This window comes from Podarcis cretensis (assembly GCF_951804945.1).
Source record: "Podarcis cretensis genome assembly, chromosome: 5".
Classification (NCBI taxonomy): domain Eukaryota; kingdom Metazoa; phylum Chordata; class Lepidosauria; order Squamata; family Lacertidae; genus Podarcis; species Podarcis cretensis.
Window position 1 is genome coordinate 15,806,849 of NC_137174.1, and position 21,669 is coordinate 15,828,517.

Below are 21,669 nucleotides of genomic sequence, written 5' to 3' on the forward strand. Positions count from 1 at the left end.
AATGACTCAGAAGATTGTCACAGCAAGGCAGTGCCAAATGCCAAGTGGCAGAACAAAATGGCAGGCCATTATTATGGTGGTGTAGATAGATCACTGCTAAAAGAAAACCAGCATACTAAAGGCAGAACTGCATGCTTTAGCCTTGATGTGCTATTTTTCTATTTACAAGGTGGTTATTAAATCTTTGGGGGTTCTTTTAAAAATGCGGGGGAGCATTCAAAAGTGGTATTTCCCATTTGTGGTGTGAAGTAATACATTATTATTATTATTATTATTATTATTTTATTTTATCCCTCCCATCTGGCTGGGTGGCTTCCAACATATATAATAACATAATAAAACATCAAACATTAAAACCTTCACAATACAGGGCTGCCTGTTGATGTCTTCTGAAAGTTGCATAGTTCTTTATCTCCTTGACATCAGAACAGAGGGCGTTCCACAGGGAGGGTGCCACTACTGAGAAGGCCCTCTGCCTGGTTCCCTGTAACTTCGCTTCTTGCAGGGAGGGAACCACCAGAAGGCCCTCAGAGCTGGACCTCAGTGTCCGGGCTGAACGATGGTGGTGAAGACCCTCCTTCAGGTATGCTGGACTGAGGCCTATAACATTATTCTGCATGTGGAGACTTGGCCTAGCTTCTCAGGTGGAATCCCTGAACATTTTTCACAGGACAAGGGTCAGGTAGTGAGGGGGTTGCCGGCATCCGAGCTCGCGGTGGTGGCTAGTTCACATCAAGGAACCAGGGAGCTTTGCAGAATCAACCACCATCAGCTAAGAAAGCCAGCGTGGTATAGTGGTTAAGAGCGGTGGACTCGTAATCTGGTGAACCGGGTTCGCTTCCCCACTCCTCCACACGCAGCTGCTGGGTGACCTTGGGCTAGTCACACTTCTCTGAAGTCTCTCAGCCTCACTCACCTCACAGAGTGTTTGTTGTGGGGAAGGAAGAGAAAGGAGATTGTTAGCCGCTTTGAGACTCCTTAAGGGGAGTGAAAGACAGAATATCAAGTCCAAACTCCTCCTCCTCCTCTTAGAAGGCAATGTGCACCTTGAGGTTGTCCTTGAAGTGGTGCTGTGGTACTTTCTCCCCATGTGAGCATTACATCAGTTTCTAGAAGGGGGGATTCTGGGTGGGAGTCACAACTTGAGGTTTTCCCATATGGAGTGAGGTCCTGGCTTCATGCTGCATACCTCTGTGTCATGGAGGGTCCCTTGGTTTCCCCTTCTACAAAAAAAAAAGAGTATGTTGTCTGCAAGCCGGATATATTTCTAATGTTTTTCAGGCACTCGAGGGGAAATGTCTCAAGCAACCTGAGTACTTAGTACAAAGAAACCAAGAATCAATGGGAAAAGCTCAAGGCGAATGACGTTGTCTTTTTGTTTGGCAAAACTGATTTGCTTATGCTTTGCACAGAGGCCTTTGAGGTGCCACAGATAAGGAAGGCACCTGAGGAGCAGAAAACCTTTATTTGATTTCTCCTGCTTTGTTTCCCAGAATTCAAACACCTTCGGAGCCCCAGAGCAGCTCTCATCTCCTGCTTGGCCTAGGTGAGTAACTTCCTTTGACTTGAAAGGGCCTTATTGCTACAAAACTAGCAGGCTGGCAAGGGTTTTGAAGTGTATATTTTACAAGCAAGGTGCTTTTGTTCTTGACGGTTCATGTTGCTTTCTGTTCTTTAAGTTGGAAATAAAGAGATTGCAATGTGCTTGGCAATGGTTTGCCAAGACCCATTACTTAACAACAACAACAACTACAATGTTTTCCCACTGAAATTTTCCAAAGGAAGACATTGATTTATTAGAATATTTTTTTAAAAAAAGAGAGAAAACATTTATGGGAAATGTAAACTACATTACCTGCTGCAGTGTGGTTGCTCTTGATGCTTGTATCCCCTGGAGCTTCTAGACAATGTGAACGTGCTTCCTGATAGAGTGGGGTCACTTGGCGCATCTCCCTGCCTGTGCTGGCTTCTTTGAGACACAATTCAGGGTGTCCTTTTCATCAGGGCTTCACTCAGTTGAATGGGGATCATGAAACTGGTTCAAAAATATCTGAACAACACCTGGAGCTAGTTCCTATAATTGCCAGGTGAACTAGGATGAACTAATTTCATTTTGGGTTCAGACTTTGGATGATTTCATTTAAAAGGCAAAGGGGCCCCTGACCATTAGGTCCAGTCGTGACTGACTCTGGAGTTGCGGCGCTCATCTCACTTTATTGGCAGAGGGAGCCAGCATACAACTTCCGGGTAATGTGGCTAGCATGACTAAGCCACTTCTGGCGATCCAGAGCAGCGCACGGAAACGCTGTTTACTTTCCCGCTGGAGCGGTACCTAATTATCTACTTGCATTTTGACGTGCTTTCGAACTGCTAGGTTGGCAGGAGTGCATTCATTTAGCTTTCATTAAAAATATATATATAGCGAGTGAATTGGGTATTTATATAGGAAGTTAGAAAGGAAAACATGGAGGCCATGGTCCAAGGCTTATTAGGCAAATACTGAGGTGCTGCTTAGTCACTTAATCACTATTGTTCAGCAACCAGCAGGAAAGAATGTAAGGCATTTCCTAGATCTTCCCTTCTGTATGTTCCTGTTTCTTCCAACAGGAGCAGCTTCCAGTGAGAAATGTGAAGCTAAGGTAGCAATGCAGCAAGTGGCATAATATAAAGGAGTGTCGTGGAACCTATTTTATTTTCGTCTTCCTCTAACTTTTAGTTCACACAGAATATGTTGCATTTGTCAAATTGCATTGTCATTTTGTTGCTCTTATTTTTGTATTACTTTTTTTTTTTTACACAATTAAGGTCTCTTTTCCTTTTTTCCAGCAAAAGATGCTCATTACTGGCAGCCAACATGGCTAATAATTTTACTAGGATTGTGGGCTATATAAAACAAATAGTATCTGGATTAATCCTACATCACCAAACAAAAAGCCAGAGTGGTGTTGTTCACTAGGAATGTTATCTCAGTAAAGAAAATGATCAAGGTCAGGTGGGTTAAATGGGGAGAATTTTGATGTCTAATAGGCAGGAGAAAAACCACAACTTGGCTACAACTGCAAACAAGTTTACCCAAAAGTGAAATCTGAAAAATTAAGATTCCCCTGTCCCCCACTTCTAGGCATTGTTTACAGCTTCTGTGTGCACTTTTTCATTGATGCTTGCAAAATTATTTCAATACATTATAGACCTTTTCTGAACAATTAGGACACCAACAGAGCAAAAGCTATTGGGTTATAATGTACAAATATGATTAAGGCGTTTATCTGTGAAAGCTACTAATGTCCCATTGCTAATATGGCTATCTTACTGGGGTCATAGGCTATCAGAAAAGGCAACTTCATTCATCTCTACACACCCCAATGGTAACTACAAACCCATTTTCTACAAACCCTGACCCGGAAGAGTTAAGGGGCTGCTGCCACAAACAGTGTGCAATTCAACAGCCCTGCTAGCCAGCGATGTGAAGCAGTGGCAAAGAAGGAACAGAGTGATGTCCTGGCATGGGTAAGAGTGCTTCTGGCTATGCGGGAGCCAGAAATAACTCAACAAACATGTATGCCATTTCTTGGAGCTTGGCGTTTGTGAAGAAGCCCACCAGCACATCACTGAAGACCAAACCACAGCATGTTTTGAATACGTTGATTGAACAGTGAGGCTTCTGCAGGCATCCTTGTAGCCAAGTAGGGTGAGATGAGTTCAGTATTTTTCTGCTGCGTTTGGGGATTTTTAGTTCAGTTTTCTGCTGCTGCCATGTGACGACGTTCCCTTACATTCTTCATACAGCCCAGCGCCCATCCCTGCAAGATGTTTGCTTCCTTTCCTAATCGATGTTTTGGCCACTCTTCCAAATCCAGTTAGTTCTCCGGTCCTAGAGCTGAAATTGGCATTTGATGGGTGCCTTGTCCTCTGTGAGCACAACGTCTGCTTCTTTGGGAAATGAAAAACTGTTTTCACCTAATTGTCCTTGCCTTTAGTGGTTGGAGGAGAGTTTCTTAAGAAGAGACACAATGCAGGGGAAACAAGACAATTCACAGGGTAGGGCGAATTGGACCATACAACTTCTTTCTATAGGCGTAATAAATGTATGCTTTTGATCTTGAAAGGTACTGCTGGAAGACCCTCTTGGGAGCAAGGAAAATTCCAGTCTCAAACATCTAGACCCCCCTGTGTATTCAGGGTCATATTATGTGTTCTTATGGTTATGCAAATCCACCAGTTTGGCTGCAAAAAAACCCATGTTTAATATTGTTAGTTTTACTTAGTTCTCTTAGAAGGTGACAGAAGCTTGAGGGTTTACAGATGCCCCCCTTTTCCTATCTTAATTAGGGTAGAGTCTTTTCCTTAATGCTCCCAAGCGGGAGATAACCAGAGCATGCACCACTCTGGCGAGACAGTCCACAGGCAGGTAGGGTCTCAGTTTGCGTACCAGATGGAGCTGGTAGACAGCTGCCCTGGACACAGAATTGACCTGCGCCTCCATGGACAGCTGTGAGTCCAAAATGACTCCCAAGCTGTGCACCTGGTCCTTCAGGGGCACAGTTACCCCATTCAGGACCAGGGAGTCCCCTATACCTGCTTGCCCTCTGTCCCCCCAAAACAGTACTTCTGTCTTGTCAGGATTCAACCTCAATCTGTTAGCCCCCATCCATCCTCCAACCCTCTCCAGGCACTCACACAGGATGTTCACCACCTTCACTGGTTTTGATTTGAAAGAGAGGTAGAGCTGGGTGTCATCCGCATACTGATGAACACCCAACCCAAACCCCCAATGATCTCTCCCAGCGACTTCATATAGATGTTAAAAAGCATGGGGGAGAGGACAGAACCCTGACAAACTTTGCGAATGACCCAAAATAAATATATATCTGTCCCCTGCTCCCAGGTGTACATCAGTGAATACTGACAATCATATTGAGGTTACTATCAAGGGTGGATATTGTTGGACTCAGTCGCCCATCACCCTTGACCACACAGCAGCTTTAGGGCAACAGCATCTGAACGTTGGCTACCCCAATGCACCTTCACTGGGGCGATCGCTGAGCTTTTTGTCCGTTTGCAGAATTCATCTCGGATAGTCAAATATCAAAACATTCTCTGTAACGTATAGAGAGAGAAAAGGTCAGAGGCATTGAATTATTATGTTGGGAAAAATGTGTTTATTCTCTCTGGGACAGAAAATAGCAATTACTGACTCTCCCAAGCTGTGTTGTGACTCATGTCAAGCTGCAATGTACTGATTTTCAATAAATTATAATGCTACTCTGGCAAATAATGTGAATGAGTGTTGCTGCAATCCTCCAAGATTTTGATACAATACCCTGCATGCTCATAGTTTTTATTGCTTTTGCAGAGATGAAACACATGTGGGGGGTGGAGGAAGAATCTGCATTTAGGAGGTATTTGATTCCCAATATATTTATGTAAGTAGCCCACACAATTTTACACTGTAGGAAGACTGCTTTGAGTGTGGAGGGGCGGGGGGAGCTGCAGCAGAAGGTTAGCAAGCAGGGAAAGAATTCAGCAACCCCATTTATGGGTTTTTTAACAGTACAATCCTAACCCCATGGTAAGCAATGCTTGAGAAGGTAGGATTTGCCAAAGTTGTCCCCCTGCTCTGCTTCCCAAAAACTGTGGCTGGCTGAGCAACTACAGCCACCAATGTTCCTGCTGGTTGTAACCAGCACAGGAGCCTGAAATAGAGTGCTACATGAGCAGAGACAATATAGTGGGGGGGGGGCGCAGGGGTGGTTGCCCTGAGTGCAAAATTATTAGGGGTGCAAAATTTCAACACCCAGTGCTGCGCGCTTGCATTGCTCGGCTCTGTTGAAAACAGCTTCTCCACACAAACGACAACAGAACAACTTCTTTTCTTATCTCTGTGGCTCCCCGTGCTCTGTTAGGCCCTGGGCTCTGGCAATGCACGCTACACCACTGAACCATGGATCTACAGCGTGGCCCCGGGAGTTGGCAACCCATGCTATGCCACTGAACCATGGATCCACTGGATCCAAAAGCTGTTCCACTCCCCTGAAAGTGGCTTGACTTGAGCCCCTCTGCTCCACCCCTGGACCCCACCACTGACCACCTTCTTTGGCAAGTGTGAGAGGCAAGGTTTCGGGTATGGCTATGACTCCACTCCGATCTGTTGATTCCCAGACCCATTTAAAATTGTTCCTCCCTGTGATTGAGCTGTACCAACTTACCCGAGAGTAAACCCAACTGAAGTCAGTGGAGCTGAATAGACATGTGCAAGTGTGGTTTATTGTTTCTGGAAGCTTTGCACCAAACTTTGTGTTAATGGTGGAGGCTGGTCCTCGGGGGCAAATGGGACTCTGCCCCACCCACCTCAGTTTGTCCCCAGCCAAATTCAGTGGGTACCAGCCACCACTGGTGTTAGATGCAAATGCATTAATGCCAACCCCAATGGCTGCTGCTTTGCAGGAGGGCCAGCTTCCAGAGGAAGTGATTTTCAACAGAGAAGCAGCGGGACGGAGGCACCATATTTTTCGCTCTATAAGACGCACCAGACCACAAGACGCACCTAGTTTTGGGAGGAGGAAAACAAGAAAAAATTATTCTGAATCTCAGAAGCCAGAACAGCGAGAGGGATCGCTGTGCAGTGAAAGCAGCAATCCCTCTTGCTGTTCTGGCTTCTGGGATAGCTGTGCAGCCTGCATTCGCTCCATAAGACGCACACACATTTCCCCTTACTTTTTAGGAGGGGAAAAGTGAATCTTACAGAGCAAAAAAATATGGTACTTAAAACTTTCCCCTGCCCCTTCTCCGTTGGAAATCACCATCTCTTGAATTGCTTCATATGCTATTGCTGTTTTGAGCACCATTTGGTGAAAACATGAGGATATATACGGAAGAAACAAAATTAATAAGGAAGCAAAAAGCTCGCATTTGGACATAACGTCGGCTGCATGGGATTGTCTCATTTTACCTTCTATTTTTATTAGGCTTGCTTTTGTCTGCTGCTGTATCTTCATGGTAACCTGTGCTCTTTGGCATCCCCTGTTCACTCGAAGGAGGTGTGTGTGCAGGAGACCGATGAGTTTTATGCAAAAAGCAGTATAGGAAACCCTGAGTGCTCAAGAATAATGCTTGCAATTTGTGACCCAATTATGATTCAAGTCAAGAGGATTTTTACAGATCGCTGCTCAAAATATGGGGGGCGGTGCTTGAATTGATCATGTAACAATGAAGTGGAATAAAAATGCTATACCACCTAAATATTATAATATTAGTTGTGTGTTATACTTCATAATAACTGTAGCCATTTTAACCAGTACGGGACACCCCCATTTAATATATGAAATCCAAAGGGATCTGTGCCTTTGGCAGGTAGGTTTATTCAACGTATAATTGTTCAGGGCGGAACTATGTTGCTCTCGGGGGTGCTATTGGCCGTCTTCCAAACCCACTTTTTAAAGTCCATTTTGGGGACGCTTTTCCTGGCCTCTGCACCCCTGGCTGGCTCCCACCCCCCTCCACACGCTTGCATTTCAGATGGTGGTGCCTGCCTCGTCGTCTTCCTCTGACAACGGCATACACATACCCCGCCAATTTTGCTATTTGGTGATCTCAGTTCCTCTGCCTCCTATCTTCTATCCCCAATAAATAAAGGTAAAGGGACCCCTGACCATTAGGTTCAGTCGTGGCCGACTCTGGGGTTGTGGCGCTCATCTCGCTTTATTGGCCGAGGAAGCCGGCGTACAGCTTCCGGGTCATGTACTAAGCCGCTTATGGCGAACCAGAGCAGCGCACGGAAACGTCGTTTACCTTCCCGCCAGAGCGGTACCTATTTATTTACTTGCACTTTGACGTTCTTTTGAACTGCTAGGTTGGCAGGAGCAGGGACCGAGCAACGGGAGCTCACCCGGTCACGCGGATTCGAACTGCCGATCGGCAAGTCCTAGGCTTTGTGGTTTAACCCATTCTAGCCCCAATAGTCTCCTTCAATTTCTGGCTTGGAGTTACTCCCCACACTCTGCTTGGGCAATCTCTTGATTTCGTCTTCGCCAAGAACTGCTCTGTCCCTCTTCTCTCTTTTTGCGTTTCTCTCTTCTTGATCACATCTCCCTCCATGCTTGTTTTCCTTCCAGAACCCGCAGTCACTCGACTCAGTATCTTTCGGGGAAGCATTTAATTTGTGCCCGCCTGATCTTTAGACTCTGCATTGAATTCTCTGTGACTTATTCCTATCCTCAGCTCTTTGATATGTCCGCCCCACTCTCCTAACCATTAATTTGCCCCTCTCACCCCACTAGCCCCAGCTCCTTCCTTCCATTCGATATCTCTGTGCATGTTCTCCTGTCGCTCATCACATCAGAAAGAAATAAACAAGCCGTCTAATTTCACCCACCCTCCCTTTCTTGCACCCAATCTATGTGGCCAAACAATGACACCTGTCTGATTGACACGAATTCTAGGAATCTTCAAGGATTCTTCTCCACTTTTCAGGAGCAGGCCTACCATTAGACAGAGTGGGGTGGCTGCCTTAGGCAGCAGCTGCTGAGTGGTGGTGAAATATTAGAGGACAGAGCTGAACATGCCTTCCAGCCTTTCCTAATTTGTTTAGGTAGCCTGCTTTCCTCAAATGCGGCAGGGAAAACCATCCCCTCATCCTTGTTGAACTAAGATTCAGCTGCCAATTGGGTTGAATTCTGTACATGGAATTGGTGGCTGTGGTGGTGCCACCACCACTTTGTCTCTTGTTTTGGGCAACCAAACAACAACAACAATAACAATAATAATAATACAGTGGTACCTTGGTTCTCAAATGCCTTGGTCCTCAAACAACTTGGAACCCAAACACTGCAAACTCGGAAGTAAGTGTTCTGGTTTGCAGACCTTTTTTCGGAAGTCGAACGTACTCACTTTGAGTGTTACGCTTCCAGTTTGAGTTCCACTCTTCCGTTTTGAGTGTTACGGTGAGGTCTGTCTGCTTTTGCTATTTATTTTGTGTTTTTATGGCTCTTTTTGGTGTGACTGTGTGGAACCCAGTTCAGCTACCGATAGATTGGTTGTGTGACTGCAGTACATTGTTTATAGCTTTCGTTTTATGGATCAGTGGTCTCGTTAGATAGTAAAATTCACATTAAATTGCTGTTTTAGGGGTTGTTTTTAAAAGCCTGGAACGGATTAATCCATTTTGCATTACTTTCTATGGGAAAACTGTAATAATTGTATACCACCCTTCATCTGTCGATCTCAGGGCTCTGCTCAATACTATGTTTCCTCCATTGCACCCGCCTACTCTGGTCTCTCTTACTCTCTCACATTCTCCCCTTCCCACTTCCAGCTTTCTCTCCTCCTGAGCTTTCCTTAGCGGTCCTCTTTCACCCACCCTGTTTCACTTGATGAATTGACTACCCTCTTGTCCTCATCTAACCCCTACATGTGTCACCTTTATTCTGTTCCCTCCAGGATGCTGAGGCCGCTCCTTCCCCGCCCCCTAATTATATATCCTGTCTATCACAGAATCCTGTGGGTTAAAAAGCCTCATATAACCAACATGCTTAAGTCTAATGAATGCATAAAGGTTTTAAGGCCATAGAGAAAGCTGTCCTTGCCAGGCTTAGCTCACCTTGGGAGGGACTACGTAATCAAAACTTTGTCCCTTTCCAGTCTACCGGAGAAGCTCAACGTGTGAAGAGGTCTGAGATAGTTGCTGCAGCTCGGAATGCATGGCTTTCACAAGCCATTATTGTGTTCCTAGACCAGTAATTTAGGGAATTGTCACCACTCTGAAACTAAGCCAAGTTTTACTGCCTATGTGTCTTTTCTGACTGGTGTATGGAAAACCACATAAACCTGACCTTTGGGAAAAAATGTAAGTAAACCAATTTTTAACTTACTAAACATGTGGTCTTTTCCTTTGCTGGGGGAAGATGGAAGTTTTGGAACTCACAAGGGGGTATTTTAAAGGTCTAACAGCCCATATTTCCACGCTTTGCTTTGCTTTGCTGTATATTTTGTGATTTTAAAGCTGTGCTGGGGTTCTTTCACCAAAGAGTATTTGCCCCAAACCTGGATCTTGGCATTCAGGAATACTAATTTTAAACCTATTTTTTTTCCTTGAACCAACATGTCCATTCTGCTTTCAAACGCTGTGAGGGGTAAATTACAGGGCCCAGAATTCTATGAGGGGGCAAAATATGCTTCAAATGTGCTTTAAAGGTGTAGCAAATGCTACATGAGGTTTCAGCTGTGTGGTGGCCAACTGCAGAAGGGCTTGCTGGAGTCCACTTATTGCCTGAGTGACACTGGCTCCATCCTCACCCCAGGAAAATTACAGTGTCTCAAAATACACTCGTTAAGCAGCAAATCTGTTCCGTCAGATTCTTCTCACTGTGAAAATGAACCTGGCTCCACAAACTCGATGGCAAAATCTTCCCCTGGTGGGAACAGACGCGTCAAACACCTGTGTAGGGTGAATGTCTGGAAAATGTGTCTATACATGGATAAAGGATTGCTCTACTAAGAGAAACAAAATATCCACATTTTTATAGAGGACCTTATTTGCATCTAAGGGCTCCAGGTGCAACCCCTGGTATTTCACGTTAAAAGGGATCTAAACAGCTGCTGCTTGAGGCCCCAAGAGAACCACTGACAGCCGCAGGATATCAGCCTTTGCCAACCTGCTGCCCTCCCTATGTTTTTGGACTACAACTCCCATCAACTTCAGCCAGCACAGCATGATGGGAGTTGTAGTCCAAAACACAGATTGGTGAATGCTGGAGTGCATAGTTCCAGGTTGAAGAGCCCAGTAGGGCCTGACTCAGTACAGTGGCACCTCAGTTTACGAACTGAATCCGTTCCGGAAGTCCGTTCTTAAACCGAAACCGTTCTTAAACCGAGGTGCGCTTTCTTTAATGTGGCCTCCTGCCACCGGTGCCCTTCCACTGTTCGGATTCCGTTCTTAGACTGAGGTAGTTTGCAAACCGGGACACTACTTCCGGTTTTGCGGAGTTCGTAAACCGGTTCGTAAACAGGACTGTTCTTAAACCGAGGTACCACTGTAAAAGGCATTCAGATCAATGTCATCTCACTTCACCTGCCCAGCTGACTGGTTCATATTAAGTCCTAATTCCTTCAATAAGATTAATGACGGGAAACTTTAAACAGGGTGTTGATTCTCCCTCACTATGTACTCGCTGCCTTTTATTTAATCAAGCAGTCGCAGTTCTATGCGCCTTTGGAAGAAAGGATGCGATCCTACAAATGTTTACCTATGAGGAAGCTGAACACACTGGGGATTTACTTCTGAGTAGGCTATGCTGCAAGCCTCCACTTCTGAGTAAACTGTGCATTAAGACTAGGCTGGGGACATTTAAAACGTCGCCTCAATCAAAACAACAATTCCAGGTTCATCTAGCCACCTAACGTGTGAACCCGGCTGGCGTGGTGGTGGGGCTCAGAAGCAAACCCTCCATCAACCCCCCCTGTTCCTAAGAAGCTCAATTTCCCACTTGCCAGTAGCAGATTAAAAAAAAAAAAAAAAACAGAAACGGGGAGGGACCTCGTCTGTCAGAGCCTATGTAGATTAACCTTTCAATTAGCTGTTATCAAGTCCTGTGTTTTAGAACCAGTCCTTGCGATCTGCGGCCATTTAGCATCAAGAAAGGTTTGAGGATTTTTTTTAATAATTTTTTTTTTATGGGGGGGAGGCAGAGCTGCGGGAGCGGGGAGGGCATGAACAATCCTAATTCTGCGTCCCTGTGTTTGAATATGTACTGAAACCTCACTCCCCAAATCCCAATCCACGACCTGATTGTTTGCTTGCAACCTTTTTTTTGGGGGGGGGAGGGGGGTGTAAATATATTTCTATATATCTATGTTTCCGCACGTCTCTGTGATTTCCCCTCCCTTTTTGGGGGGTGGGGGTGGGGAGAATAAGAAGAGAGGCTTCGCAAAGGCGAGAGGAGGAGGAGGAGGAGGGGACAAAAAGGTATTAATTTTTCCTCGTAATGTCGTTGCGTGCGATTTGGTGGGGCGCAAAAAAGAAAGGAGGGAAAGCTTTGATTGCAAATAAATAAATAAATAAAAATTATGGGGGGGGGGATCCCAAATCCGCTACATCGGGATTCCTCCCGCACTCTCTGTCTCTCTCGCCCCCCGCACCCCACCCCTTTCCCAATTTCCTTCTGGCTTCTCCGTTTATTTGGGAAAAAAGGGGGTGGCGGAGAGGGGGAAAGGGCTCGCGAGGGTGGTTGTGTTGCTGGCTCGGAGGGAAAAGGCAGCGAGGAGCTGCCGCCGCCGCGATCGCCTTTTCTGGAGGAGCAGCGGCAGCAGAGGCAGCATTCCGCCCGAACCGCTTCTGCAGAAACATCCCCGAGCAGAGAGAAAAGGAAAAAGGTCGATTTGCAAGCTGCAAAGGTTGGGGAGGGGCGGGAAGGGGTTTGTTGACGATCCGTGCGGGGACTTTTGCAAAGCTTTCTACGAGCCGGAGAGGCCCGTGCACGTGTTTACAGGCACTTCTGCCGGCTCCGCGCGATTGTATTGTATTGGCCCTTTGCATTTCGGGGGTGGGGGGGTGGACAAGTCGCGGCGGCAGCAGCAGCAGCAGGCTGGGCTGGGAGAGCGGCGGGGCGGTTGCCGAAAGCAATCTGGTGTGTGCGTGCGTGTTGCATCCCCCCCCCACCGTGTGTCTTTCTAGGCAGCGATTGTTTTCTGCAGAAAATGGGCGGGTTCGGGGGAGTCCCGGGTGCATTGCAATATAGCTGGGAGGTTTGCGTGTGCATGCATGCATGCATGTATATCGGTGGCGGTGGACTTGCATATGGTCGTGTAGCTGGGAATCAATTGTCCGCTACGTCGCGGTCGTGCGAAGGGTTGCTGCTGCTGCTGCCGGTGCCAGGCACCTTAAGGGGAGGCGGGTTTCCGAATCGCGATGAGGACATGTTTGTTTTTTAAGTCTCGCCCGACCGGGTGGATGGCAAAAGGCTCCGGCGGCACGTGGCGTGAAACTCAAAGACTTAAGCGGGCGCTTATTAGTGTGTGTCGCGCGCCCGTCCGCTCCAGGCACGCTTAAGCGTTCTTCTCGCCCTTCCTTCCCGCGATAGGGCGCCTCTGCCGCTTTAAACTTCAGCGGGGGGGGTGTGTGTGGAGGAGAAGTGGCTTGATGGACAGCCGCCGCGGCCTATAAGAAGCCTATCTGTGCCGTCTCGTTTCCTCTTGCACCTTCCCATTCGTAACCGTTCTCCAATGAGAACCGAGGACAAGGCGGCGCTCCGCGATCCGAGGAGCCTTTGCCACAGAAGTGCGTTCCCACCCTCTCCCTTAAGAGGCGTGATTGACGTCTCGCGCCCTCCAATCGCTGCGGACGCGTCGGAGAAAGATGTGAGTGGGGGGGGAGTAAGGCGGAGATGATGGACAGGGCTGCGTCGCCAATGAAGGCGGCTGCTTACCCCTGGTGAGGCGGGGCTTTACCCCAGCCTTCTCGAGGAGGCGGGGGACGGCAAGGTAGGGATGCGCCGCGTTGATTGCGAGACAAAATGGCGGCGGCTTGAAAAGGCGAGAGCGGCGGCGCGGAGGGAAGCTCGCTGTCGAGGGCGCCGGCAGCAGGGGGCGCAGCTGCGGCAGCTCCCGGCCGTGGCTCCTCCCTCGCGGGCCGCTTCCCAAGCCGCGGGGGCGGGTCGCGAGGGCCGCCCGCCGCCGGTGAGGTGAGTGGCGGGAGTGAGGCGGCCGGCCTTGGCCCCGCGGGGCTGAGGGGAGGATCCGCCGGGGCGCCTGAGGGAGAGAAGGCGGGCGGGGGACCCAAAGGAGGAAACAAGCAGCGGAGGCGTCTGAAAGTTAACTAATTGGGCTGCCTATGAAGTGAATGTCAACCACCTTCTTATTGTTGTTGTTATTATTTATTTTAATTAATTAAAGAGCGTTTTTCTTCGGCTTGCCAGCCATACTTTGCCTTGACTCGTGTGGGTTGTTTTTTTTGTTTTTGCGGTGATATTGGACTCAGTATGGAATTGCTTATCTTGTGCTTCCCCCTCCCTTTTTTTTTAATAAATAAGAGTTTAATTGAACAAGGACATCAAATGGGAAAGGTATATATCATTGTAAGAGTCTGAAGTTAACTAATTGGGCTGAATATAAAGTGAATATCAAACATATTATTATTATTATTATCACCATCATCATCATTATTATTAAAATGCGTTTTTCTTCAGCTCACTAGACATACTTTGTCTTGATTCGTGTGGGGTTTTTGTGGTAATATTGGACTCAATCCTTGTGCTCTCCCTTCTTTCTTTTTTAAAGAAGAGTTTAATTGAACAAGGATGTCAAAAGGGAAAGGTACACAGTATATCATTATTAGAGTTGACGATCCCGATTCTGTATATACTGTATTTGCTCTATTTATTTTTTTTATTTTTTAAAAAAGTATTTATACTTTTCAGATTTATACATTTCACTAATTTTACAATCATTTTTACATTTCCAAACTTGACTTCCTCCCCCCCTCTTTCTGCGGTTCCTTAAATATATTTTAAATGTCTTCTGCATATACAAATTAACGTATTTACCATATTTACCCTAATGCTCACCTTTTTGGGCCAAATGATGGTCGATTTGGTTGCATGTTCGCTGGCATAGATGCCCTTTTTGGGAGGGATGTTTCAAGATTCCGAAAACGGAGGTACGCATTAGGTTCGATGGCGCATTAGCTTTGAGTAAATACGGATATTATCTATTTAACCTGCCGTAGTTGTGTAAATGTGCTCCAAATATTGTCGTACTTGGCCTTTGTTTGTTGTTTACGTTGACTGGTGTGCTCTGCATTTTGCTATTTTGCGTTTTTCACTTGTGTAGGATTGTGAGGTGCTGGACGTTTCGTTCGCAAGCCACTTTGGCCACACTTTGGCGTGGAAAGTGGTATATGAGTGAAGTCAGTTTGTCAGTCGGTAGCCCCGTAAATGGGCAGGAATTGGGAGGTGGAGAAGGAGGGCTCTGGCGGTTTTAATTTTAGAAAAATGAAAGCTGAAAGTTCAGCAAGAGGGCTTGAAGCATCCCTAAGGAGACTTGTCTGAGATTACATGGCAAGCCCTGCTCTCCCCTCATTGGCTCCCATCAAAACATAGCAGGTGTATGGTCATTATTATTCATAACTTAATTTAGAACCTACGATGATTGCAAGGATGTAACAAAAATATGCCATTTATATGTGTGTGTGTGTGTGTCTGTCTATTTTTCTAAACATGACTGTAAATATCAATATTGTAAACATTATCCAAAAATTAGAAAATGCTGATTTACCACATACAAAAAACTCCTCAATATTTATATTGTAAATAAATGGAATTCTCTAATTGAATTCATGGAGATTATTTATTTATTTTTAAAAATCTGTATTGTTTGGTATAATCCAATATTTATAATTCTGAAGTTTATACAGTACTCCTGCCCTCCATTTTTGTTGTTTGTTTACCAGCCATTCTTTCACTCTTGGCGGTGACCTGTTTTTCCATTTTTGCAAAACCAGAAGAATCACAGCTATTAAATTCTTTATTAAGTCCTAGTGCTTGACCTGTTTATACAGACAGATCCCTAATGATATTATGACTATGAGATGTCATGACTGATATAACCCCCCCCCCAAAAAAAATATTTTAATTGATTGGCAACTCCACCCAAATGCTTCACATCTGCCTTTGAGGCTTCATGCCTCCAAGCACTCTCCACTGCATGTATTTGGTCTGTGGAGTCATGTACCATTGATAGAATAATTTATAATGGTTTTCTCTTATGTGTACACATAGAGATAATTTTGGTTCTTGATATAATTTCCCCCTCAGCTCTCGTTCAGAGATTTTTCTACCAATTATTTTATCAACTCCCCCCCCCCCCCCCGAAAACCTGTGCCAAGTTGTGAATTCACAGGTTATCCAATAAGACATAGATCATGGATTAAAAACCTATTCAAGGCTTTCTTTTTATGATACCCTTGCAAGTTCTTACTACATTTGCCATGTTATTCCTTCTTTTATTTTCATCTATATTGTTTCTTTATTGAAACATTACGCCATTGGATCCATTTGAGGAATTTCATTAAGTGTTTTGCAGTGTCAGTTACTTAAAGTTTCCGTATATATTATTATACATAGTTGCTTATCCAATTAAACACTGGATTTTAAAATCATTAAAAATGAAGGTTGAAAGTAAAGATAACTTGGGTGTTAACACTTTTATTAAAGCATTGGGTGTTGGTGTTAACATAAAAAATTGAGCATTCATCCTGATCTGTTTGCAGAAAGTTTGTGGAGAGGTTAGACAATGTTGTCTATTTATCGAGCATGATTTATTTATGGGGAAGGTAGATGGCATGCCAAGCAGTTGTTATCCCATACTTTTCACTGGATTTATCTTGTCACTTTCCTTATCGCTAAAAGTCCTTTGAGTGGGGAAGCATGCTTGTAGCACGAGAGCATCAGATCTGTGTTAATTGTGCAACCTGAAGTAGCTGATATCTTACTGATTCCCACCCGAAAATAGTTGGAGTCTGGAAGTGCCTTGTGATAGGATATATGTATAATAGGTTCTGGGGTGGTTTTTGTTAGGATTGCTGCACAGGAGAGGGAAGAGTTTAACCCTTTTCTTCTCCAGCCTCAGTTCTGACAAAGATCTTCCTGTCAGTCCTAGAAAAAAAAGCTTCCATTGGCAGGATGGGAGCTTTTCGCTGTAAAGCTAATAACAGTCTGTGTGTGAGAGTGTGAGGGAATTCCTGCAGAGCAAATCTTTCCTTGGTTGGAACATGTGAAGTGGCATGGGAATTCTGTTTTAGCTCACCCACATGTGAAATGAATCACCCGATGCTTCAGCCATGACTCCATTTCACAGGCTACTTATGTGAAAGGGCACTGTGTGATTAAAGGGGTGTATAGGCTCCCCTGAACCTGCCTGCTAATGCACGAATGAATGCCTGTCAGTTTCCCTGCCTCAGGTATCCATGCTAATGCTTTGGTGGCAGCGGTAGGACCCAGAGAATTGCAAGTGTTGTCAAGGGGTGGGGGCATGGGGCCCCGCAGCCTCCTTAAAAATCATTTGATGCCCCTTCATGTAAGTAAAAAATAAATGCAGCTACAGTTTCTAACCAGCTGATCACTCTTCTCGTTACAGAGGTCTCCAACCTACAGTAGAGTTTTTCCCATTACTCTCACTGTGTCTTGTGAGCGTTGCACATGGAAGCATGATATCCTCCCTATGTTCCCCTGTAGCCCTTTCAGAAGGAAAGGATTTTTGAGAATTGGAGTCTATGTACATCAAAACTCCCTCTCTGGTTGACTGGTGTGCGTTCCTATTTGCTCTCCTGCTGTGTGTTTACACACCTCCCATCCAGAGGTACTAAACTGAACCTTGATGTGAACTAACTCCATTGAAAAGCCTTGTCTTTGAGTTGCTTGGATGGGAGTCTTTGTAGTGGTTCATTCACATATGAAAGCCACCACTCAATTCTGCAGCTGTTTACTATCACCTTTAACCACTTCAATTTTGATTTTCAAAGTTAGAAAAGATGAGTCCCATGAGCGACTGGTGTGTAACTGAAGGCAGCCCTGTTTAGGGAAGCTTTTAATGTTTAATAGACTTGTATTTTAATATTTTGTTGGAAGCTGCCCAGAGTGGCTGGGGAAACCCAGCCAGATGGGTGGGGTATGAATAATAAATTATTATTATTATTATTATTATTATTATTATTACTAATTAGCCTTAGAAAATTATTTTTATATGTTTTTCGAGTGTGAGTTTATGAATTGCAAAATAAAAGCTATGTAGAATGACCTACTCTACACCTTTAGGTGCCCGCCATCAACTGCTGTACCTATAATGTGTGACTTAACCTGGATTTAATCTGTAGATGCTTTTACCTCTGAAAAGTCTCCCTGATGTTGAGAGTGAGAATTCTTACTGCCTTATAATAATTTGTAACAAGCATGCTTGCTTATTGTCAGGTTCTTACAAAAGGGAGCAATTGCAGTGTTGCCAATGGAGAACAACATGGTGCTATTCATCCAGCCCCCTCCAAAAAACCCCACACTGCTTCAGTAGATCTCATTTCATGTGGTCCAATGACCCCCAATGTGCAATGATGATGGATCAACACAAATTTATTGACTTCATAGAGTCCATCACTGTGTGTTGTAACCTGAATCAGTACTCTGACTGCACTTTAAAAACCCTGCTATATGTATTGAGGAATTTATTGGCAACAGTGACGCTGTTTATGTGAAAGTAGTGCAGTAATATAAACTTACAAATGACTTTACAGCTATGGTTGCCTTCAGTGGATGGATAACTTTTTTATCTCTCTTGCCCCAGCTGTAATACTATCAGACTTGCTGTTTTTGATTAGCAGTTTACTCTTAAGTACACTTATTATGGAGTAAGTCTGATTGAACTCAATATAACTTACTTCTGAGTAATTGTGTTTAGATTGCACTGCGGGAGTTATGGAGGGCATTTTTTTTTTATTGCTCAGACTTCTCACAGAGTTTAAATTGCCTCAAAACTGAAACTTATTTATAAAATTGATTCTCTAATTGACTAGAGCAGCAAGGTTCTATAATTAAAACTGAACTTGTCTTGGGTAGAATTTGCATATTCTGTTAGCTGTATTGCAGAGGAAGGTGAAATGTCTATCCTTGCTGAATTCAGAGATCTAGTTACCAGCAGAGTTCTTGGCTTCTTTCCATAGTTCCTAGTCCATTTGTTTGAGGATTTCAAGTGTGGGTACATGTGTCCTGTTGTGCCAGAAGTGGTTTAGTCATGGTGGCCACATGACCCGGAAAGCTGTTTGCAGACAAACGGCGGCTCCCTCGGCCTGAAGTGAGATGAGCGCTGCACCCCATGGTCGCCTTTGACTTAACTGTCCAGTGGTCCTTTACCTTACCTTTACCTTAGACTGACAACATTGTGGACCGTAGCTGAGGTTTTCTACATATGTTTAGGATAACTCAGGGGTTCATTGAAAGGTTTCGCAATTAGAAGTTCAGTAATGGCGGACAAGATTCCCTGAAAGACAGCTTGTTTAACAACCACTATTTTGTCAATATGTCTTTATAGTGAAGAGTTGGGAACAATTGCCAGGTCTCCTGGGCCTTTCTGTGCCCTGCGTAAATTGAGTATGAAATCTTAGAACATTCCCCAGACTCCTCAGCAAAACTCAAGGGTTACTCCAAAGGTAAATTGATGTGGAAAGGGTTCTCAGAAGGTATAAAACTTGAAAATTGTCATGCTAGGTTGATGGGCATGAATAGATTTCAACCTGGAGAATGGAAGAGAAGTTGACATTCAGCATCATTAGTGTTGATGTTGAAAATGTTACTGTAGAAATTATGGTCCATGTTCTGATGAGATAAGGAAGAGTGCTTTGCAGTAATGCCTTGTTGTTTACAAGCTGGATCAGAGTGGTAGGCTTTGCCCCTGGAGTTTTTGTAGAATCCAAGATCATTGTTGTTGCCGGCAATGTGAGTCAGTATGCATAAGTATGCAGCCTAGTATTTACAAATTGCATGAAGGCTGAAAATCTAATGGGACCTGAGAGTAAGTGTGTATAAAACCTAGTGGGATTTCCTTTTGAGAAAACATGATTCTGACTGGTTTCTTGGGAAAGTAGATACTCTTTGCAGACAAGCACACACTATTTTAGCTCAGTAAGTTAGAAGATCTATCTATCTTCTAATGGATTTTCAACTGCTTCTTGATACCAGGTCTGGAGTGTAAATTTAAGGGAGGAATGTGTAGCATGCCTGGGCAGCATGCCTGTTCCCGTGCAGAATGCCTTCACAAATTTTAGTTAGTAGCTTCAACGTCTTGGCTATGCATGACCTGTAGAGGTGGCATTTTAAAAATAAAATTGTATACATCTGCATTCTTGTTGAGCATTGGACTTTTGTTTTAAAGAGACTAACTACATGCATCTTTTTAAAATCACTTTAGGCTTTTGTGAAGACTCGGAGATACTTGAACTGCCAAGAAAGAAAAGTCCATCAAATTGCAGAGATGTATTCCATCTGGTATAGCAGAACAATTCCAACTTTTCATGTTGGTTAAAGATTTTAAAGAAACGTTTGCATCATCTCTTTTTTATGATATCCTAAGGATGGATTCTTGAGTTGGTGTTACAGTGCATGAAGAGGTCTGTTCTTCCTGTGTTGAATACTTATTGGAATGCTCACTAATAGGATTAGAGAGGAACTCTATGGGTAACACTTGCTCTCGAGAAATTACTGGTCAACCATGGTAAAACTTGCCAACCCACTTTACACGGAGTGGATTCTTGAAGCTATACAAAAAGTTAAAAGGCAAAAACAGAGACCATCTGAAGAGAGAATTTGTCATGCTGTGTGCGCATCCCATGGATTAGATAAGAAGACTGTTTCAGAACAGCTGGAGCTAAGTGTCCAAGATGGTTCTATTCTCAAAGTTACCAACAAAGGCCTTGCTTCCTACAAGGACCCAGATAATCCTGGGCGTTTCTCATCTGTTAAACTGGGTGAGCTTTCTAAGCCTGCTAAAGGATCTAGGGGAGCTTGTAATGAGCTTCGGAATGTGGATTGGAATAAACTTCTGCGCAGAGGAATTGAAGGGCTCCAGGAACCAAATGGCTCATCACTCAGAAACATAGAAAAATACCTGAGAAGTCAACATGATCTTGCAGGTATTTTCAACAACCCTGTGTTTCAACGGAGATTACGATTGGGGGCCAAACGCGCTGTAAATAATGGGAGATTATTGAAAGAAGGACCTCAGTATAGGGTGAACTATGGTAGCCTGGAAGGCAAAGGAACATCTAAGTACAGTTCTTTTCCAATGTCTCTCCCACCTGTCAGTCTTTTGCCTCATGAAAAAGACCAGGTAAGTGTGAAAAGATTATATCAATGCAGGCATGTTCATTTGGGGGTTTCACAGGAAACATTATTAATATGTGTTGCTTATATTTGAGGAAGTTTGACTTTTATATTATTAGTAAGCTTGATTGCCTCATTTAGAGAGGTTTTCCTTAATGTTTAAGATTTTTTATTATGATTTTTAGGTGGACAGTAGTCCTATTTGAGAAAATAAGTGTCTCGGAGAGCTATTGGGCTATGCTGCTCTTCAAGATTTGTGCCAATTGAAGCAAATGTATAAAGTTTGGAAATCTGAAGAACCATAGTCTTCTACATGTGTAATCACCCCACCTCATTAAAAATGTGTAGCTTTGTAGATAAACTATGGGTTCTTCAGTGATTGAAATTTAATTCTTAATTGTGCAGGAATTGCTGCTACTTATGTGATGTCATTGCTGCTTGCACTGAGGGATGTGGTGTGATGGGCAAGGATTTTGGAATTTGTGCGTGTATCTTAAGAAGTGTAAGAGGAAGTAACCCTTTTTAGCTTTTGACACCTTGAAGATTCTTCCTATATTCTCACTTTCTGTCTATTCTAGAGCATCCATTTCTGTTTGTTATGTTACACTTTATTCCAGCTGAGGAATCTAATGGAATACTGAATCCTTTAATGCTGATGGTTTCTCTCTGTGATGTTAAAGTATACATTAGAGGAAAGCAGCAGTGTCACAAAAAATGCAATAATAGATTCCCTTTAGATATCTCCCCATGGTCCCTTCCTACAGTTAATTTCCAGGTATTGTCATCCATTGGATTATGACTCTAGTTCTTGTCAGGA

The 21,669-nt window shown here is 44.2% G+C and overlaps 1 protein-coding gene and 1 long non-coding RNA gene across 9 annotated transcripts in view; both read left to right on the top strand.

Annotated features, from left to right (window-relative positions):
* The first annotated feature begins 368 nt into the window (after positions 1-368).
* On the top strand, positions 369-7,191 carry LOC307215858. Its single transcript, XR_013838682.1, has 3 exons — positions 369-583; positions 1,494-1,546; positions 6,966-7,191. It is a non-coding gene; the product is annotated as an uncharacterized lncRNA (long non-coding RNA).
* Positions 7,192-11,513: 4,322 nt separating this feature from the next.
* KAT6B (lysine acetyltransferase 6B) overlaps positions 11,514-21,669 on the top strand; it is an 86,506-nt gene continuing 76,350 nt past the window's right edge. For 3 of the 8 annotated variants that reach the window (XM_079975049.1, XM_079975054.1, XM_079975056.1), the window contains exons 1-2: positions 11,514-11,635; positions 19,942-20,859. In XM_079975049.1, coding sequence (XP_079831175.1) covers positions 20,242-20,859 — 618 coding nt within the window. In that variant the 5' untranslated portion in view covers positions 11,514-11,635; positions 19,942-20,241. Of the gene's footprint in view, positions 11,636-11,938; positions 11,960-12,222; positions 12,367-13,533; positions 13,674-17,328; positions 17,347-19,941; positions 20,860-21,669 lie in introns of those variants that run through there. The other 5 variants (XM_079975052.1, XM_079975051.1, XM_079975050.1 and 2 more) reach the window with 5 other exon arrangements.